This window comes from Populus euphratica, unplaced genomic scaffold (genome assembly GCF_000495115.2).
Source record: "Populus euphratica unplaced genomic scaffold, PopEup_1.0 scaffold11.1, whole genome shotgun sequence".
NCBI lineage: Eukaryota > Viridiplantae > Streptophyta > Magnoliopsida > Malpighiales > Salicaceae > Populus > Populus euphratica.
In genome coordinates, this window is record NW_011499878.1 from 1171799 (window position 1) to 1190712 (window position 18914).

At 35.4% G+C, this 18914-nt stretch overlaps 3 protein-coding genes across 4 annotated transcripts; 2 read left to right on the top strand and 1 right to left on the bottom strand.

Annotated features, from left to right (window-relative positions):
- Positions 1-809: 809 nt before the first annotated feature.
- Positions 810-4057, top strand: LOC105128829 (protein BASIC PENTACYSTEINE6-like). Of its 2 annotated transcripts, none has more exons than XM_011030662.1 (4): positions 810-978; positions 2287-2331; positions 2477-2651; positions 2773-4057. In XM_011030662.1, exons 3-4 carry the CDS (start codon positions 2583-2585, stop codon positions 3712-3714), a joined length of 1011 nt encoding a protein of 336 aa, XP_011028964.1. In that variant the 5' UTR covers positions 810-978; positions 2287-2331; positions 2477-2582; the 3' UTR covers positions 3715-4057. The 2 variants fall into 2 exon arrangements, with proteins under 2 accessions (XP_011028964.1, XP_011028963.1); XM_011030661.1 differs by having other exon boundaries at positions 811-978; positions 2282-2331.
- Positions 4058-8095: 4038 nt separating this feature from the next.
- On the top strand, positions 8096-14892 carry LOC105128832 (Regulator of chromosome condensation (RCC1) family protein). The gene is made up of 16 exons (XM_011030664.1): positions 8096-8580; positions 8679-8740; positions 8834-8901; positions 10010-10131; positions 10378-10483; positions 10610-10661; positions 11253-11370; positions 11476-11506; positions 11606-11629; positions 11785-11909; positions 12416-12497; positions 12909-13031; positions 13115-13168; positions 13282-13351; positions 13910-13943; positions 14267-14892. Exons 1-16 carry the CDS (start codon positions 8382-8384, stop codon positions 14617-14619), a joined length of 1623 nt encoding a protein of 540 aa, XP_011028966.1. The 5' UTR covers positions 8096-8381; the 3' UTR covers positions 14620-14892.
- LOC105128831 (cytochrome P450 83B1-like) lies at positions 14722-17770 on the bottom strand. Its single transcript, XM_011030663.1, has 2 exons — positions 16832-17770; positions 14722-16039 (listed from the first exon to the last, which is right to left on the bottom strand). Exons 1-2 carry the CDS (start codon positions 17723-17725, stop codon positions 15398-15400), a joined length of 1536 nt encoding a protein of 511 aa, XP_011028965.1. The 5' UTR covers positions 17726-17770; the 3' UTR covers positions 14722-15397.
- Positions 17771-18914: the final 1144 nt, after the last annotated feature.

Genomic DNA, 18914 nt, shown 5'->3' on the forward strand with positions numbered 1-18914 from the left:
TGTTTTCTGAGTTTGTTGCTGCGGTGAAGATTTTGAAAAAAAATAAAATATATTTTTACTTTTTTAAAATTAATTTGATATTTTCAGGTTGTTTTAATATATTTATATTAAAAATATTTTTTTTAAAATAAAAATATTTTTTTAAAATATTTATAAATAAAAAACACCTTAAAAAACAACATATATATATATATATATATAAACAAAACCTAAAATTGATTCTCAAATCCCAAAATAATAGTAGTCGTAATTTGTCGCAGCAAAGGTGGAACAACTTAGGGGCATTGATTTTATCTGTTATTATTGAGAGTACGAGGGCAAGAAACATCATTGTCGTGTGTAATAAAAAAATGTTCAACGCGGTTCCTATGACGATGATTCCATGTACCCTGTATAGATGCTAACAGGGTAAAAAGTACTGTATATGAATTTTAGACAGAACTGGTAAATCAGTGGAAGGACTGTCAACTTCCAGCACATTTTACCATGCTTGGAAGGAATTTTTTTACACTATAAGAGATCTAAATTCTTAATTACTATAGAGAAATCTACCCCTCGGGTAACATCCGGCCAATAGATTTAAAGATCCTGCTGCTACAATCAACTCGATTCTCAATAGATAATTTATTTACCGCGTTGTATTGCGGCCCAAATACTAAATGGCCCAAAACGCAGTGCATTGGGCCTCATCAAACATGAACCGTTGGTAATCCCGCCTCAGTAACTAGTTGAATTTGTTTTGCCAGAAAATACCGTAGAATACAATAGAGACAAGATAGGTATAAAAAAAGAAACATGAGAATAAAATAAAATCAAAATATCAAGACAAGACAAGACAGACAGGTAAAACTACCCACTCATTAAGCAACAAAGCAAGCAAAAATTTCCTTGCCTCTTCTTCTACCGTTCCTTCCACAGATTTGGCATCCTCTTCACCCCTTAGGGTTTTCAATCTTTCTTTCGGTCTTGCCTCTTATAGTAAGCTTGGATTCTCTTACATATTCAATTTCATCTCTCTGTTGTTTACTTTCTTTACTATCTGATTAGTCTTTATCTCTTTTTCCGTACCTTTTTGTTATGGCATTTCCGGTTCCTGGTGCTTGAAGTGGATTCTTGGTGCATTTTGGTAGCTGTTGCAGCTTGTTTTTGTGTTCATTTTGTTTGATTTTGGGTTTTGATTGTGTTTAAGTGTGAAAATATGCGTGCTTCAAGGGACTTGGTGGGTTTTGATTTGTGGGGTTTTTTGTGTGGTCAGTGTAGAAGTGATGGTCAGTGGACAGGCGGATTTTGTAAGATTTTTTTTTCCTGAGGATTAATTCAATGTCTTGACGCGTTAGGCTTATATTAGCATTATCTAATTAGAATTTGTGTTTGACCAGAGGCAAGATTGAATCTTTGTTTAATTTCTGGAGATAATCAGGATCCCACTTGCTAATCTGTGTTTCAAAACTCCGTCTCTAGTACAATTATTGTGTTTTTTTCAACGAACTTTAGTTACCATGCTTGGATATAAAGATGATACGATGCTCACTGTTAGGAGGTGCTTGTGATGATTTAGAATGATTTGGTGGGTATTGGGCAATTCTTCTGAATGCTTGTCACTTGGTCTAGTCTGTTTACTAGAATAAAGATTTGTGGCTTGTGGAAAGCTAGTCCTGTAGATGATGCTTGAAGCAGTGAGGGCCAGTGGTTATGGTAATAAGCGTGGGTGGAGTTCATAGTTTGAATTCGAGATAGCACCACCTCCTTAGTCCTTGCAATGCAGAACTAGGAAGAAACAAATTTACGCACTAAATATTGAACGTGATGACAATCAATATTCCTTGAATAGTCTTTGACAATATACGCACTCTCTTACTCTGCAAAAGGACTAGTTTGATATTTGCATATTTCTGTTTTAATGTTCAGTTTTGTTGTGAATATGTGCAATTCTGCTTTATTTGTGTGCTTAAGTTGTTCCTGAAAGTGTTCTTCCCTCTCTCTTTCCCTTGCAATCTGACAACATCATTTGATCCAACAAGGTTAAATAAAAAACATCCATGTGTAAGGCTGTAACCGCGAGAGTGTGACGTTCCTAGTCTGCAAGGTTAAATAACGTTAAAAATTATTAAACCTGATTTAAAAGGGTTAAATAATTTTTTCTGTTCTTGCATATTGTATCTTTGGGATGAAATTAAGATTGAAGAATGCTGTTCCTTGTACTGTAGTAAGAATTGTATCTTGTTGAAAGGTTGAGTTTATGGTTCTGTTGATCTGGATGTATAATACATTTAACATGCAGGAAAGGTTTGCAAAGGAATGGGTTTTTACTTGTGATTCGAATTGCACATGGTAATTATGTCACTGCTCTCCCTGTTCTCACCATTAGATTAGAATTCTCTTTCCTGGTTGTTTTTGCACAAGGTCTTCTTTACTATATATATGCATTGTGCCCTGGAAACAATCTCTGAATTATTTTTCCTGCTTTGAGATACAGGATTTGTAGCCTGGATAAGCGATTCAATGCTCAATTGACAGAGCATTGCATGTACACTTGGGGTTTTTAATTGTCATCTGCAATTACTGCCAGCCGTGAAGCTGATATGGATGATGGGGGGCATCGTGAAAATGGCAGGCATAAAGCGGATCAATACAAAACAGCTCAGGGCCAGGTATCCGAAAGCAACTTTCTGCTGACCATATGATAGCATGACTACAATTGTAGAGCATGTAGCATCTGGTTTTTCTTACCATTTACAGTTATTGTTCTTACCTTTTCCGTTGTCATTGCAGTGGCTGATGCAACCACAGCCATCCATGAAACAGATCATGGGCATCATGGCTGAAAGAGATGCTGCCATTCATGAGAGAAATATGGCCCTTTCAGAAAAGAAGGCGGCTATTGCTGAAAGAGACATGGCATACCTGCAGCGAGATTCGGCGATTGCTGAACGAAATAATGCCTTGCTGGAGCGAGACAATGCTATCGCTACTCTGCAATACCGGGAGAACTCCTTGCCAAGTGGTAACATAACCACCTGTCCCCCTGGATTCAATAACTCGCGTGGGGTGAAGCACATGCACCACCAACAGCAGCAGCATGCACATCATCTGCCCCACATGAATGAAGGTCCATATGGTACTAGGGAAATGCAGACAAGTGATGCTGTGCCAGTATCACCAGTTGCATCTGAGGTTGCAAAGCCGCAGCGGGGTAAACGACCAAAGGATGCTAAGGCAACACCATCTAATAAAAAGACTTCAAAATCTCCTAGGAAGGTTAAGAGGGAGAGTGAGGACACGAACATGTTTGGGAAGTCACATGAGTGGAAAAATGGGCAGGATATGGACGGTGGAGGTGATGATCCAAACAAACAGCTGGCGGCATCTAAGTCTGACTGGAAGGGTCAAGACCTGGGGTTGAACCAGGTTGCATTCGATGAAACAACCATGCCAGCACCCGTGTGCTCATGCACTGGAGTCTTCAGGCAGTGCTACAAATGGGGAAATGGTGGGTGGCAGTCTTCCTGCTGCACAACCACCCTGTCAATGTATCCTCTACCTGCCGTGCCCAACAAGCGCCATGCTCGTGTTGGTGGGCGGAAAATGAGTGGGAGTGCTTTTAGCAAACTGCTTAGCCGACTTGAAGCTGAAGGCCAAGATCTGTCAAATCCAGTTGATCTCAAGGACCATTGGGCCAAGCATGGAACTAATCGCTACACAACAATTAAATAGATGAAGAAATTTGCAAATCGATGGATAAAACATGGGAACGGCAAGTAGTCTTCAGTTAGCTGTATGTATCCGCAATTTTTCTTATCTGATGTGGGAAAATAATGATTAGATAACAGCCATAATGCAGGCTATCATGTAAGTGTCACCGACCACATTTCTTTCTCCTTCACATTGTCTTAATGTCATTGCTGACGTAAAGTGGGGGTGTATTTGTAGTACTTATCCTCTACCTCTAGTTAAATGTAAAGGGTCCTTCCTTTAAGGTGGTCCTTTAAGCTGGTGTTAAGCTCTTATGAATAGAAGTTCCATGTTGTAACAGAATCGGTTATCTAGTTATTCGAAATCTTTTTATCTGGTATGGTTGATTGATCTTCTGAAATGTTAGAAGTTCGATAGACCAGAAGTTCTAGGAGAGGAGACATGGCATTCAATCTTTGCCAAGAAAGTGAATAAATTGCCAGGAAAGTGAAAACAGTTGCAAGATAAATTATCTGCACGAGGCTGACCATCCTTATCAGTTGCAGGAAGTTGTATGAATTTATATCAGTCTATGATATCCACAAATTATCGTACGCATGTTTGTTGCCTCACATGAATCCAATTGTCAAGATATACGCGGAGGGTTATCAAGGAGAAGCTCGACCACAACCATCCACCAAAAAGGTCCAGACTTTGAACTCAAAATGCCTATATCTCGGCAGACATCATCATTACAACCTTTTCAAGGGAAATTTCTAAGTGGCAACGGGCCAGACTGATGACAAGGATTTTGTAGTCGGGCTTAGGTCTTCTTGGATTCAAACTGAATTCCTACATAGATTCGAAACAAAAAAACAAAATTGAGCCTAATCCATTATAACAAAAACTAAAATAGTTGTGTTTCACTGTGCAAATTGTAGTAAAACTACCATACTCTTGATTGGAAAAATGTTTCAGGGGCAAGGAATTTGCACACTGAAACTATGATTTTGTTCTTGATTGGAAAAATTAGTTAGCTTTGTTTTGGGGCCACCAGGTACTCATTAGTCATTACAAAAAAACAGGGTTAAATTATTTTTTTTTGCATTTTTATTCCACGGTATAAAAAAATGTTACCCTTGACAACAAAAACATTAAGCTTAGTCAATAGACTTTTTTGCATTTTTATTAGTCACTATTACAATTTTTTTTCTTCACTCCATGAGAAATTTTTAGTAAGTTTTTCTAACTAAATTTTGCTTTCAAATTAAATTAAATTAATTTTATTATTTAATAATTAATTTTCTAGAATTTAACTTTTGAAATTCTAGATTAAGCTCGAGTTAATAATTTAATAAATTACAAAGTTTACTTGGCTGTTTATTTTTTATTTCATTTTTTTTTGTTTTTTATAAAATTTATTCTTTTAAAATAATAAGGGCTGCTTAAAATATTTTTAGGTATTTATTAAATTTAGTTTTTTAATTAAATATATTTTATTAATTTTATCCAACAATATTTTAAATTTAAAATATTGATGCTTGATTTTCTTTTTTTATAAGGTTTTTTTTTCTGATTTCATTGTTAATATTTTGTTATTTATAATTATACTTTTTATATGAATTTTTTTTGTGGTTTTGAAAGTGATCAAGAGGCAAGTTTTTCTGATTTCATTATTTTTAATTAAATTAATTACATAAAAGCACGCAGATAATCGATTCATTGATGCAATCAATACCAGAGGCAGTCATTACAGAAATCTTAGATTTTAAAACGTTGAAATCACATGAATATTTTATTTTATACCACAGCATAGCACACCATTTATCTAGTTCTCGCTGTGGTTGACTGTCGATGAAAAATACTTCAATTATACGCGATTAGTTTAGTTCTTTCTTGGTATTCTACCATCTAGAATTCAACGTCATCGATGAGTACTTTCACTTGCCAAATTTCATATCCAATCCTTTGATCGCAGGCCACGGTTAGATTCGTTAAAATTTTCCAGGAATGCTTGTGGCAAGGGAAAAAATCGAAGCATTTCGGTTCAAAATAGCTTTAAAAAGCTTCGGTAAATCTAAAGTTCAGAATTACATGGGAATTTTTGTGAAAAAGAGAGGATGACAAAAACTAATCTGCTGGCTAACGTAAAAGAATCAAGCAAAGCACACATAAAATTACTTTTTTCCCGGTTAATCAGACCACTGACGGGATTAAAACAATTTATATATAAAAAAAAGCTTGTAAAGAACTCTACAGTTTTAGTGTCAGATTCAACAATAATCAGCATGGATGAATCAGACAGGGATAACTGTTATTTTTTATGTTTCTCATCATGCACAAAACAGTAGAGTCCAGAGCCAGTTTTTAGTATTCGAACAAGAAGATAGAAAACAAAATCTTGAAAAACGAAAAAAACTAAAACTATTCAAGCCTCAGACCGTCCTAGTTCATGAATTTCAGCAGTTAGGCAGATCCATAGACCTGCTTTCAGTGAAAATCAGAATTGTCATCATTGGCTGACAGCACAGTAATTAAAAAAAAAACCCATGAAAGCTGAGACTTGAAGACATAAAAGCAGAAAGATAGAGAGCATCAGATCTTCCTATTCAAGAATCTAAATCATAAGAACCCAAATAAGAGTCTGAGCATTCAACAATTCAAAAGATTCGTCATTTGCCTCTCCAGATTGAAAAAAAATAAAAATTCAAGGAATTGTTTAAAGCAATGCAAAAATTAGAGAAGGGGAAGATAGAGGGGGTTTTTGGTGATGGTGAACGGCGGTTTAGGGCTGGGTTTTTCAGAAAGCCATTAGTGTCCCTTTTATAGAGGTTCTTCACTAGGGTTTTTTCTCGACAGTGAAATAAAGGGAGCCGTAAATATGATGTTATTGCTGTGTGATGGATCCAAGGTTTTTTGCCTGCTGACTTGAAGCCTATGCGTTTAATTTCACGGGCTCATGGGTTCATAAATCGGGTCTTGTATTTAGGCCCATCTGGTTAGCTTTATAAATGCAATGCAAAGGAAAATAAAAATGGTACCTTGGCTTATTATAACCGTTTTTTTAAATGGTTTTTTATATTAAATTAATATATATATATATAATACGAAACACATATTTATATACAATCATATAGCCTTTGAATTATAAAAAATAGAATAAAAAATATTTTTCAACTTTTATCTGATTCAACTGATATATTTGTATTTTGTATTTTTATTTGTTAATATAAAAATAAAATTTTACAAAATAAAAAAATATTTTAATGAATTATTTTTTAATAAAAAATATTTTAAAATATAACTTTTATAAGACAGCACCTAACACTTATGAGCATCAATGCATACAACTTTTGAATCAAAACAACTTCCTAGGGAAATAAAAGAGAAAAGCTTGGAAAAAACTTCATAGATTTAGTCTAGATTTAACAACAATCAACCCGGATTCAATATATATATATATTATGTTTCTCGTCACACACCAGCATAAGAGGGTCCAGAGCCCCATTGTAGTAACTAGTCGGTGCATCAATCTTGCACAATTATCTCTAATCTAGTCACGACAAGTTATTTTGATTGATAATTTAAACGATGTTTATGTTTTCATCCTGAAATTCTAAATTATCCAGGAGAAATATGTGATTTTTTTTTTTAAAAAGAACATTATAAAAAATAAACAAGTAAAAAAGAAAAGAACAATACAAATATTACGTAGTTTTTGAAAGTAAATAGAACCATTAAATAATTTAATCAATATCCATATAGGTTGAGGTATAATACACTTACAATAAAATAACCAGGACTGGTAAATTTTAAAAACATTCGAGATTATTGACTATATAATTAAATATTTTATATTTAATAGTCAGTTATTTTATTTAAAGTATATTAAACATCAACTTGTACGGATTTTAATAAAATCATCCAGTAACTTTATTTATTAAAAAACACAATGTCTTATTACTTTTTCGTTTTTAGTTATTTCTTACCGTTTTTTTTTTTAAGAACTCATGCATTTCCTTAAATAATATATATATATATATATATATTTGATTTAAGTTATGTTCTTAATAGTAATTATAGTTCAAGTAATTTTACTAATAATATAATCTAACAATTCATTAATAAATAATTTAATACCAACCCCAAACAGACAGAACATATCAAATAACCGATACAAGTTTACCCTGAAAAAAAACTAAAGAAAAAAAAATCACTCATTAAAGATATATTTGAAGTTATAGTACTAATTATTTTGTGTTTGAAAATATATTAATATATAAATTTTAAAAATTTATTTTTAAGTATGAAAATAATTAAAAAATATTAATTTATAATATATTCTTTTTAATTTTTTTTCACGAACACAATTGGATAACGCTCCCAATCACTACCTAAAACAACACTCTATCTCCACACTAACTAAACTTCTTATATTAATAAAAAGTAGCTCTTCTTGGGAGAACCAAATAATCCCTTTTTATCCCTTAAATCTTTCATCTCTCATGCGTCCATTTTGAAAATTAGGGTTCCCCTTCTCTGCTTCTCTTTCACTCGCAAGCCTCTGTACCCTAATCGCCCCGATCCCTCTAAGTAGCCGTTACCCCTCTTTCCCGCCAATTTCACATCCGTTCGCCATTCTCCATTTCAAATACTAACCGTTAGATCTGCTCCTTTTAAGTACCAACTCCTTTTCAAGCTCACCGGAAATGTCGACTGTCGAAGCGGAGAAGAAGGTAGAAGAGGAGAAGAAGGCAGGGGAGAAAGGAGGGGAGCTATTGTTCTGTGGCGCCACGTGTTGGGATATTATTGGTCGCAAGAAAGGCGCACAGGAAGGCAACTTAGTCTCACCTACTCGGCTCCGTCCTCTTGTTGGTGTCAATATCCGCTTCGTTGCTTCCGGCTCCGGTGAATACCATTTCCCCGAATTTTTTATTTAACATGCATAGCACATATAGATTAGCACCGTTGATTTGGTTATATTACTCTGTTACCTTTTGGTGTAGCGTCGTGTCACTGTGTAGCATTGGATGTTGAAGGGCGTTGCTACACATGGGGACGCAATGAGGCACGATCCTAACTCATTTCTGAAGCTGTTTAGTAAATCTATCAAGTCTGTGTTAATGCCAACAAACTAATGAATCTTAGCCTGTCTTTACAGAGGGGGCAACTGGGTCATGGAGACACGATTCAGCGCGATAGGCCAACAGTCGTTTCTGAACTCTCCAAGTAAGTTACGGAGTCAATGCTATTATATTTGATTGGTTTATTCTAATATACATGTAGAAAGGATAGTTGTTTTGTATCTTTCGGTGGACTTCTAACTGGCATGCTTTTCTGTGAATTGAATGTAAAGGTTGTGTAAATCTTTTAGGTCTCAGTGTATTAGGCGTTCAATTAGCATGAGTGGAAGTATATCGAGGAGTTTTAGGGTCTTTTGCTGAGTTACTAGGCATTATAGAAGCAGAGATCGGTTTTGTACGGAGCAACATTGGAAAGATTTCTGAGTTCTCGTGTCTTTGGTGCTGGGCGTGATCGTGGAGTCAAAAAACATAACATCATCAAGCAACAAGTGCTTCTAGACCTTATTCTTTATGCAAATTGTTATAAGAGTATTGACTGGTCATGCTTGTTTGTCATTTCTTAAGAAATCTCTTAAGAAATTTTGTCGATGCAAAATAATTTTAGCCATGCTTATGTAAAACTCACAGTTTTGAAGAAAGGCTCTAAGATATGCGTGAACCTGTTAGTTATAGCTTGAGGGAATGCTTAGTGCTATTTTGAAAGAGTTTTTTGAATCCATTGCAAGCATCAAGATATTGACCAGTGGAAGGAGATGTTACCAGACAATTAGGTCTGATCCACTCATTTTCTAAATTTAAATTCGTGACTTCTGAATTAGGCTGAGTGATTTGGGAATATGTGATTATTGTAAGAAGGGATTGTTCTTTAAAGAAGCTTGTTGTTTACCTTGCACTAATTCAAAACTTGGCTGAATTTGTTACCCTGATCCAATAACCTGGTTGGCAGTTTTGAGCCTTGTTGCTATTTTGAATTGAAGTGTTTATAGAATTTTCAGTCAGCACTCGGTAAGTGATATTGGACCACCTTGTTTCTTTGAAAATTCACTTGGGCTCCTGGATTTCCATCTTTCTAATATTTTATTTTGTTCTTTGTTTTTTTTCTTTTATAAAAAATGGACCAGGTGTGGTAATTTGGGCTAAGTGATTATTGTGAGAAGAGTTTTATCCCGAGAGATTCAAAGAAATCACGGTTTTGCTCTCCAAAGAAATGTTGATAAATATTTCAACTAACCCTTACTGGTTTTTCTCTGAAGGTATAAACTCATCAAGGCTGGAGCTGGTAGGAGCCATACAGTAGTGGTTACTGAAGATGGTTTATCGCTTGCATTTGGCTGGAATAAACATGGGCAGCTGGGCTCTGGCTCAGCAAGAAATGGTAAATCCATCCACGTCCAAATCATTTTTGATATTCTCATTGAAAGGTGTGAAATATTTGTTTCTTTTCTTGACTTGGCTTTGTATTTTTTTTTTCCAAAGTGAGAGGAAAAAGGGAATTTTGTTAATATGAGTTGCTTATTTTATTTAAAATTGTTAATTGGATATAGAGTGTTTGCTGTGTGTCATCTAATATGTTCAATTTTAGATATGAACCTCCTAGATTACGCTTTTTCTCTACTTGTAGAAATTGAGTCATCTCCTGTTCGCTGTCTCGTTTCTGATGTCAAAACTACTGCTTGTGGCGCTGACTTCACGGTGTGGTTATCCTCTGTTGAAGGAGCTTCTATATTGTATGGTTTGTGGATATGTTTGAGTTCTGTTTTTCTTGGTTGAACTGCTGAACAACTTCATGGCTAATCGTTCTCATTTTACTCAGGTTAATTGCTGATTTGTGTAACTGTTCTTCTGGTTTCTAGATCTGCAGGCCTTCCACAGTATGGTCAACTTGGACATGGAACTGACAACGAGGTATGTTGGAAGCAGATCTTTCCTTGTATTTTCTGAGGATTTCATTAATGTTGAATAATCCTGGACATAGTCACTACGTTCTGTGGTCTGTAACTGATCTCATTAGCCACAATAAGGTATATAACAGTTTTGTACAGCTCCTTTGTGTGTGTTAGTTGTATTGATTTCATGCTTGGGTACTTGATGAAATAATGGAGGTGCATGGCACCATCTGATAGTGATTTTAGAGATCAAATCTTCAGACCTGTTTGCATTGCCAATGAATTTCTTCCATTGAATTGAATCTCCTAAACGTTTTCAAATTAGTATGTGTTTGCCTGTTCCCGGTTTGTCATATTCTGATATGGCAGTTGTTTAGCAGAATTCCTGCTTCACAGCAATCCATGAAATTTATTTAGTTCTTTTACATTAAGTGGCATGTCTGATTGATGTAGTTGGTTAGAGATGCGATTAAATGTTTTGGGAGCTTACAAAATACATGGACTCGAGTTCATGTCTTTGTAAATCAACTAACTTGTACTTGTCAGGCAGATACACCTTGTCATATCATGACTTGCTTCTAGTCACAGATTTTAATGTGACTTTTTGCAGTACAACACAAAAGACAGCTCAGTCCGGCTAGCATATGAAGCCCAACCTCGCCCAAGAGCATTAACTGCTCTTGCCAGAGAAACCATTGTGAAAGTTGCATGCGGAACAAATCATACAGGTTATTATGCAATGCATCCTCCTATTTCTCAATTTTTGTCATGCTGTCACTGAAATACTTCCTGCTGATGTTTGTTGCATTGACCAATTCATTATGGGTATCCAGTGGCTGTGGATTCAAATGGTTATGTTTACACGTAAGCATGTTCCTGCTTGATCCACTATTATACTTCATTTTGTTCCCATGAATCTGAAATTCACTTATACTTGCAAATTGTTTCTGTTGGTATGTTTAGGTGGGGCTTTGGTGGTTATGGAAGGTTTGTGCTGTCTTTGACATTGGTCTCTGTGAGTCATGCTGCTGTGGATGACTGAAGCATTTTGGACATCAATATTGAAGATTTTGAAATCTTATACACCACACAGTATCTTCTTTGCTATTTCACATTTGTAATTCCATGATTTTGCCTTTTAGGCTTGGACATAGAGAGCAGAAGGATGAATGGGTCCCTCGGCGTGTGGATGTCTTCTCAAAGAACAATGTTCTGCCTCCTGATGCGGTTATTTCAGCTGGATCTGTGAATTCTGCGTGTACTGCAGGTATCATATTTTAGTGACTGGCATGTTTTACTGAATTCTTTTTCAAGGGACGCTACAAACCATAGACTGGACCAGCTAAAGGACCCAATAAATTGTCAAAAAAGCCTCTAAATTTCTTCTTTTCTTGATTGCATCGCTTAATGTTATGAGTGTTATTAAGAGTAAATGCCATCCCAAAAAATGGTGAACACGAAGTTGCTCTATACATAGTTAGAAGATGGATACATGATCTAGAAAATGGCAATCAGGATTATATCGTTACTTTTGAATGGAGATGCTTTTATGATGTCTTAGTGCATTATTCAATGATTCATCAATTCGTTGAAAGTTTTAGAATGGCTTGCAGGTAAATACCTAGGTTTATATATTACCAGAGAACTCCACAGGACCATAACAATTTGATTTGCTATATAAATTTACACCTTACTAAGCTTTTCAAACTATTCACAGCCTGCTTGTGTTTGTAAATTTTCATTCCAGATATTTGATTCTGTTCCAATTTCCAGGAGGTGGACAGTTGTATATGTGGGGCAAAATAAAAAATACTGGTGATGACTGGATGTATCCTAAACCTCTCATGGATTTAAGGTTCTTCTCCATGTCATTGTTATATTACAGTTATTATTTATTACTTTTGATTTATTATGATTGAATTCTTTTGTTTTGTCATTGAAACCCCACTTGCCTTTGCGAATCCCATTCTGCTGTTTTGTAAAGACATTGCCACACGTTTGACATCATTCTTTCTGGTTATCTGATTATAAAACAAATATTCTTCATGATTGCTGTTCTGTGTTCTTATCATATTTGTTTTAGCAATGCCTGCACAATAATATACTTAAAAATACTAATGTTGGTTAACTTGTGAATCCCTTGTGTATTCGAATAGTTGATATAATGGCTTATACAAAGTTTTGGATCTTTCATTTCTCCAATAAACTGGTTTTGATCTATAAATAACAAGTATACATCCAATTTTTATTGTCTTTTTGCATACAGTGGTTGGAATTTACGTTGCATGGATTCAGGAAACATGCATCATTTTGTTGGTGCTGATAACTCCTGCATTAGTTGGGGTCATGCTCAAAATGGAGAACTGGGATATGGCCCTAGTGGTCAAAAGTATGTATTTTTAAACACTCAGCATTTCTTTGGTACTTTATCTTATCATTACATTTCACTTTATATTTATTCCTGCATTTCAGGTCTTCGGCAGTGCCCAAGAAGGTGGATATTCTGGAGGGCATGCATGTTATTGGGTGAGCTAATTATTATTAGTGTAATTATTATCATTATTATATATGTGCACAGATAAATGATATATGCTTCAATTGTTCCTCTGGACTTGACAATGAAATTTTTTGCCTTCTAGTGTTGCGTGTGGCATGGGCCATTCCATGGTCATAGTTGACAGAATGAATGTTGGTGATCGACTTGATCAGGTAATAAGTTTAGAATTATGTCTGCCTGCAATTGCAAGCTGAGTGCTCTTTCTGCGCCATTAGGTTTGGTGATTCAGTCTCTGGTTTCAAATTTATGGTTTGATAATGTTGTTTGCTCATTCTCTTATGTCATCAATAAAATAAACCCTTTGTATGGATGCAACAAAAATATAACTTTTTTTTTTTTAAAAAAAAGTCTATTTGGTGGAAAGTGGAAACAAGATGCATGTTTGGAGTTACAAACTGCTCATGTTTTTAGGCAATTGTCTTAAAAAGATAAATTGGTTCCTGTGATTGTCACAATGTCACTGCAGGGCTGTTTTTATGCCCAAAACATAGAGCATCTGTATTGGATATCTTAGTCATGAATCCCGGGCAGTGACAATTGGCTCCCTCTGAAGTTTCTGTGTTTTGTTGGATATTTTGTGGTTCTTTAGATATGTTATAGGAGTTGGTGTGCGGGTACATGTCTGTGTGGGTGAGAGGGTATAAGTGTGTGTCTGTGTGCTGTTTGATTTGTACAGGAATACTCATGTCTAACACCTGTGGTCTTAACAGCTTGATGTCTATGATGGCAAAGCTTCTGGTGAAGGTATGCTAAATGTTAAATGTATTTTTATTGATTCATTTTCTTATTGGTAAATCCTCTACCTCTTCCTCAAAAAAGAAAAATGAAAAAAAAATAGCCTCTGCATCTGTTAGGAGCAGATGTCAATAAGTAGTTTTGGAAACCAGAATTCTGCCCTGTATGGGCTTACTTATGAGCAGTTTCTATAGCTCCTCAGTGATTGAAACATCTTTGGTCTCTTTTTTCTGACAAGCAAAAGGCTTACCAAAAGACATCAATGAAGGTGTGACTCACCAGTGATGATGAGCTGTTGGAATTTGACCTCGTTATTTATTATTATTCTGCAGGCAGTGGGGAGCCTGAGCGTAAAAACCTTGTGAAGCAAAGTGCGAAAAAGAGTGCTGCGAAAGCTTCTGATAACTCCAGAAAGAGGAAGTCAAAAGATTCATCGGAATCAGAAGATGAAGAGAATGGTGATGACGAAAGTGATGCCAGTGAAGATCAAGTCAATGGCCAGACAGAAAAGAAGAGCAAACGGGGTGGAAAAGTTTCTGGCAGGGGTCAAAGTAAAGGTGGAAAAAAATCAACATCCGATGGAAAAAGTACGGGGCGTGGGCGGGGCCGCCCTCTATCAGGAAATAAAAGCACAGTTTCGTCTCAAGAAAAAGCTGGCAAGAGAGGAAGACCCCGCAAGTCGTGACTCACAAATGTCCAGTTTCCAATAGGAAATTTTGGTCTCTCAATGTAGAGAACTGTACGATCTCATACATTAACTGCTGTAATCTGCCTTCTTTGTTTTCTAAACTGCCTTATATTTTCAGTCTTCAATTGCCTCCACGGCTTTTCTGTTTTCTTCACGAAAACAATTTTTCCGGGCTGGCACTTGATCATGCTTGGAGGACAAGGAGAATTGTATGATTTGAGTGGCAGCTTGTACCAAAATCTTTTTACAGAATGAAATCCCATCATCAAATCGTCAAGGTGCCTTCAGCAAATTTGTCAGTCGATTTCTTCAATTGATCTCATGTGCATTAGCCGGAAAGGCAGTACGATACAGCAACGAATATTATTGTATCTTCTCAATCCGGTGACGGAGCTTGCATTCAAATCGTGCAAAATTGCCAATCACATACAAGGTAGAGAGCACAACGAATGTATTAATTTAATTTTAAATCAAAAGGACACGAGAGTTTTTAATGTGAATTTATGCTTGGGAAATCAAACAGCAGAAAGTGTGATCTTTTCATATTTGCCATTATGCATAATGAACATATGCTATGCAAGACATAGGTCTTAATTAAATACAAGCCGTGATGCTTTTATTGTATCATAAAAAACGATAGTGCATGATCAATACAAATATTAAGTGCCATACTTAATCTAATGATGGATCTTTCATTAATACATGTCTGGATTATGCTCCATTCATTCTTTATTGTAGCAAGCCCATGTTGAACAAAGGGAAAAATAACTAATAATCATGAGCTTCCCGTGCCTTTATGCCCCATTTTCCCATCACACACAAGCTTAGGCACAAGGCAGAGGGCATCCCTCATATGAGGAACAAGACCGGGTAGCACATCATCCATGTCTATATCTTCCACCCCAGATGGCATTTCCCAGTCAAATTTATGAAGAAGATTCGCAAGTGAAAGCTCCACAGTGGCGAGTGCAATAAATATCCCAGGACAAATTCTTCGACCAGCACCAAATGGTATAAGCTCAAAATCATTTCCTTTCAGATCAATGGAACTGCCCAAGAATCTATCAGGATCGAACTCATATGGGTTCTCCCAAGCTTCTGGGTCCCTTCCAACAGCCCAAGCATTCACGTAAACTAAGGTCTTGGTTGGTATTTCGTACCCAGCTACGTAACACTCCTTGGTAGTTTCTCTTGGGATTAGTAGTGGTGCTGTTGGTTGCAATCTCATGGTCTCTTTAACCACAGCTTTCAGGTAAGGCAGTTGTTGAACATCATCTTCATGCACAAAACCTTTATTTCCAAATAAATTTCTAACTTCTTCTTGAGCTTTTCGCATTGCTTTAGGATTCTTCATTAGAAAGGTCATGGCCCAAATCACAGTAACTGCACCCGTGTCTGTCCCCGCAACAAATATGTCCTGCAAGAACGCAAACGAAAATTAAATGGAGAATAAGACTACAAAAATATATATTATTTCTTTCTGTATTATTTACTGAGAATAACTAGTTGTACACAAGATTATTAAACCCGGCGCAGACAAGCCCCTTCCATCACTAGACCAAGCCCTGGTTTGCACATTGCTTTAGGATTCTTCATTAGAAAGGTCATGGCCCAAATCACAGTAACTGCACCCGTGTCTGTCCCCGCAACAAATATGTCCTGCAAGAACGCAAACGAAAATTAAATGGAAAATAAGACTACAAAAATATATATTATTTCTTTCTGTATTATTTACTGAGAATAACTAGTTGTACACAAGATTATTAAACCCGGCGCATCCATGGCTTTATCAATTAAAATAATGTAATTTTGAATTATTTTAATTTCAATACAGTTTTGACAGGATTGAATTCTTAGTTGAATTATTGGATAATTTAATTTGACCAAGTCAACTATCACCTGGTTTTTTCAAAATCCAACCTAGCAAGATCTTAGATCAACTTAAAAGCCCGACCAAATTTGTACAAGCCCGAGTTTCTTTTTCAATCGATGGTCTCCTTAGTTTTAGGGTGCCATTAACGGATTCATTTTTTTTTAACCTCACAAAAATATTCTTTCCCTCATTTGAATCTAAATGGAATCTAAATCGAGGACTTAGAAATTGGAACATTGCACTGTATCACAGTCATCACTTCGAATTGAGAATAAAAAAAAGGATGAACATTGAATACAAGAGGAAATTACTTGAGTTTAGGACGTATTAGATTACCGTTAGAATTGCTTTGATGTGATCCAGGGTTAGCTGAACTTTAAATGAGCCATCCTTGTATATCTGAAGCAAAAAATCAAGTATAGTATCCTCCCTCTCGGGCTTAGGCCTATCTGGATCAAGATTGTCATCAATGATTCCTTTGTAGAAAGCATCAAATTCTTTGAAACTCTTTTCCAGACGATAGGACAGTCCGGTTAGTTTATCGACGAGCCAGCCCAAGCAAGGAAGATAATCCGAAAGGAAAAAGCTTGAAACCATAGCCTGGATTTCGTTAAGCAACTCCAGGAACCTATTTTTATCGCTTCCTCCAATTTCATACCTTTTTCCAAAGGCAACTCTGCATATTGTTGTGCTTGTGAGAGACACCAATTCTTCAGTCAAGTTGAATGGTTTAGAAGCAAGAGCTGATTTGGATATGTTTTCAATCATACGAGAAACCTCATCTTCTCTAATGGGACGGAAACTTTGTGCTCGAATTGAGCTAAAGACACGAACGACACATATTTTTTTCACCTCCCTCCAATAAGCTCCATATGGTGCCAAAGCCAAGTCTAAGCCATTGTAGGAAATTTTTTTCGTGGCAGTCAAGGCAGGCCTGCTACAAAATTCGAGGTCATGGGTTTTCAATATCTCTCTAGCCATTTTGGCTGAAGATACTATCAGGGCTGGCCTGAATCCTAGCCTCAAGTGCATGAGGGGGCCATGTTTTTGAGAGAGTTTCCATAGATACTGATGAAGGTTGGAATTGCCAAGCTGGTGTAAGTTACCTATGAAGGGAAGACCATCAGGACCAGGAGGCAAACAGGCTTTTTTAGTGGTTTTGTTTCTCTTGATCAGAAGAAACAAGAGGAAAACGGGGAGAGATAGAATTAGAAAGTCGGATAAAGCCATTGTGATTGATCTATTTTCTTTCAATCTTTATAACAAAAGCTAAGAAACCTCACAGATTCATTATGTACACTCTTACGTGGTTGTGGATTTCTATAATGAAATTAGTATTTTGTTTTTAATTGACAAAATCATTTAATTTTGTTTTAAGGACACGAAAATCTTTTCCATGAAATTTATTAGTCAGTACAATAATAAATAAGATTAAATAATTTTTTTATATTTTCATTACACAATGTAATTATTTTATTACTCTTAAAAGCAAAAAACCATTAAATTTTATTCGAAGGACATTTTAGTTTTTAACTTAATTTTCAATCATTTAAATTATTTCATTGCCCTTGAAATTTCAAAGGCTTTTTCTTTGATTTAGGGGTTTTTTAGTCTTTTACATTTAATTATTTAATACTTATTGAGTGTCACTAATTAAGGGCAGCAGGGTGAGCAAATTAAAAAAAAACTGGAATTGCATGAACAATACTGACACATGCGACACTGTCCTGTGACCAAAACCTTGTTTCTAAGGCAGTGGTCGGAGAGTTTTGGTATCCCCTCCATATATATAAGCGACTCGTGTGGCAAAATAGTTACTGGTTTGACATGTATGATCTTTTATTTTCTTTTTTATTTCTTTTCTTACTTGATTTTTGTGCTAGCCTTAAAAAAAATAAAATCAACTCCTAAGACTTGTTATTCTTAAAATTATATCCCTATTCTCTTTATAACAATTTTTTTATTTAAAATAATTTATAAAATTAAATATTTTTTTCAATTTCATTCACAATATATTTTTTCATTTGTCAAATTTAATTTTCATTCTTTTAATTACTATTTGTTTTATTTGAGATAGGTTTTGAAATTAGTACTTTTTTATCCTTTTTTTTTACAATTTTATCCTCTAACATTCTTTTTATTCACTTTCTATGGGGTTTATATTTCTTTTTAAAATAACAAGGGTTGCCTCCAGTTTATTTTATTTTTATCTTTGTTAAATTTAGCTTTTTTAAAAGGAATTTTGTATTTTAATTAAACTAAATTTATTGATTTCATCCTGTTATTTAATTGGGCGGATGTTGAGTTTTTTAGTTGAGCCCATATCTACAATTTAACTGGTTATGAGTTTGATAGATTAACTCGGATTTATGAGGTTTACCCGAGTTTACGAGATTTAATCGAGATTGCTTGGTTTTGT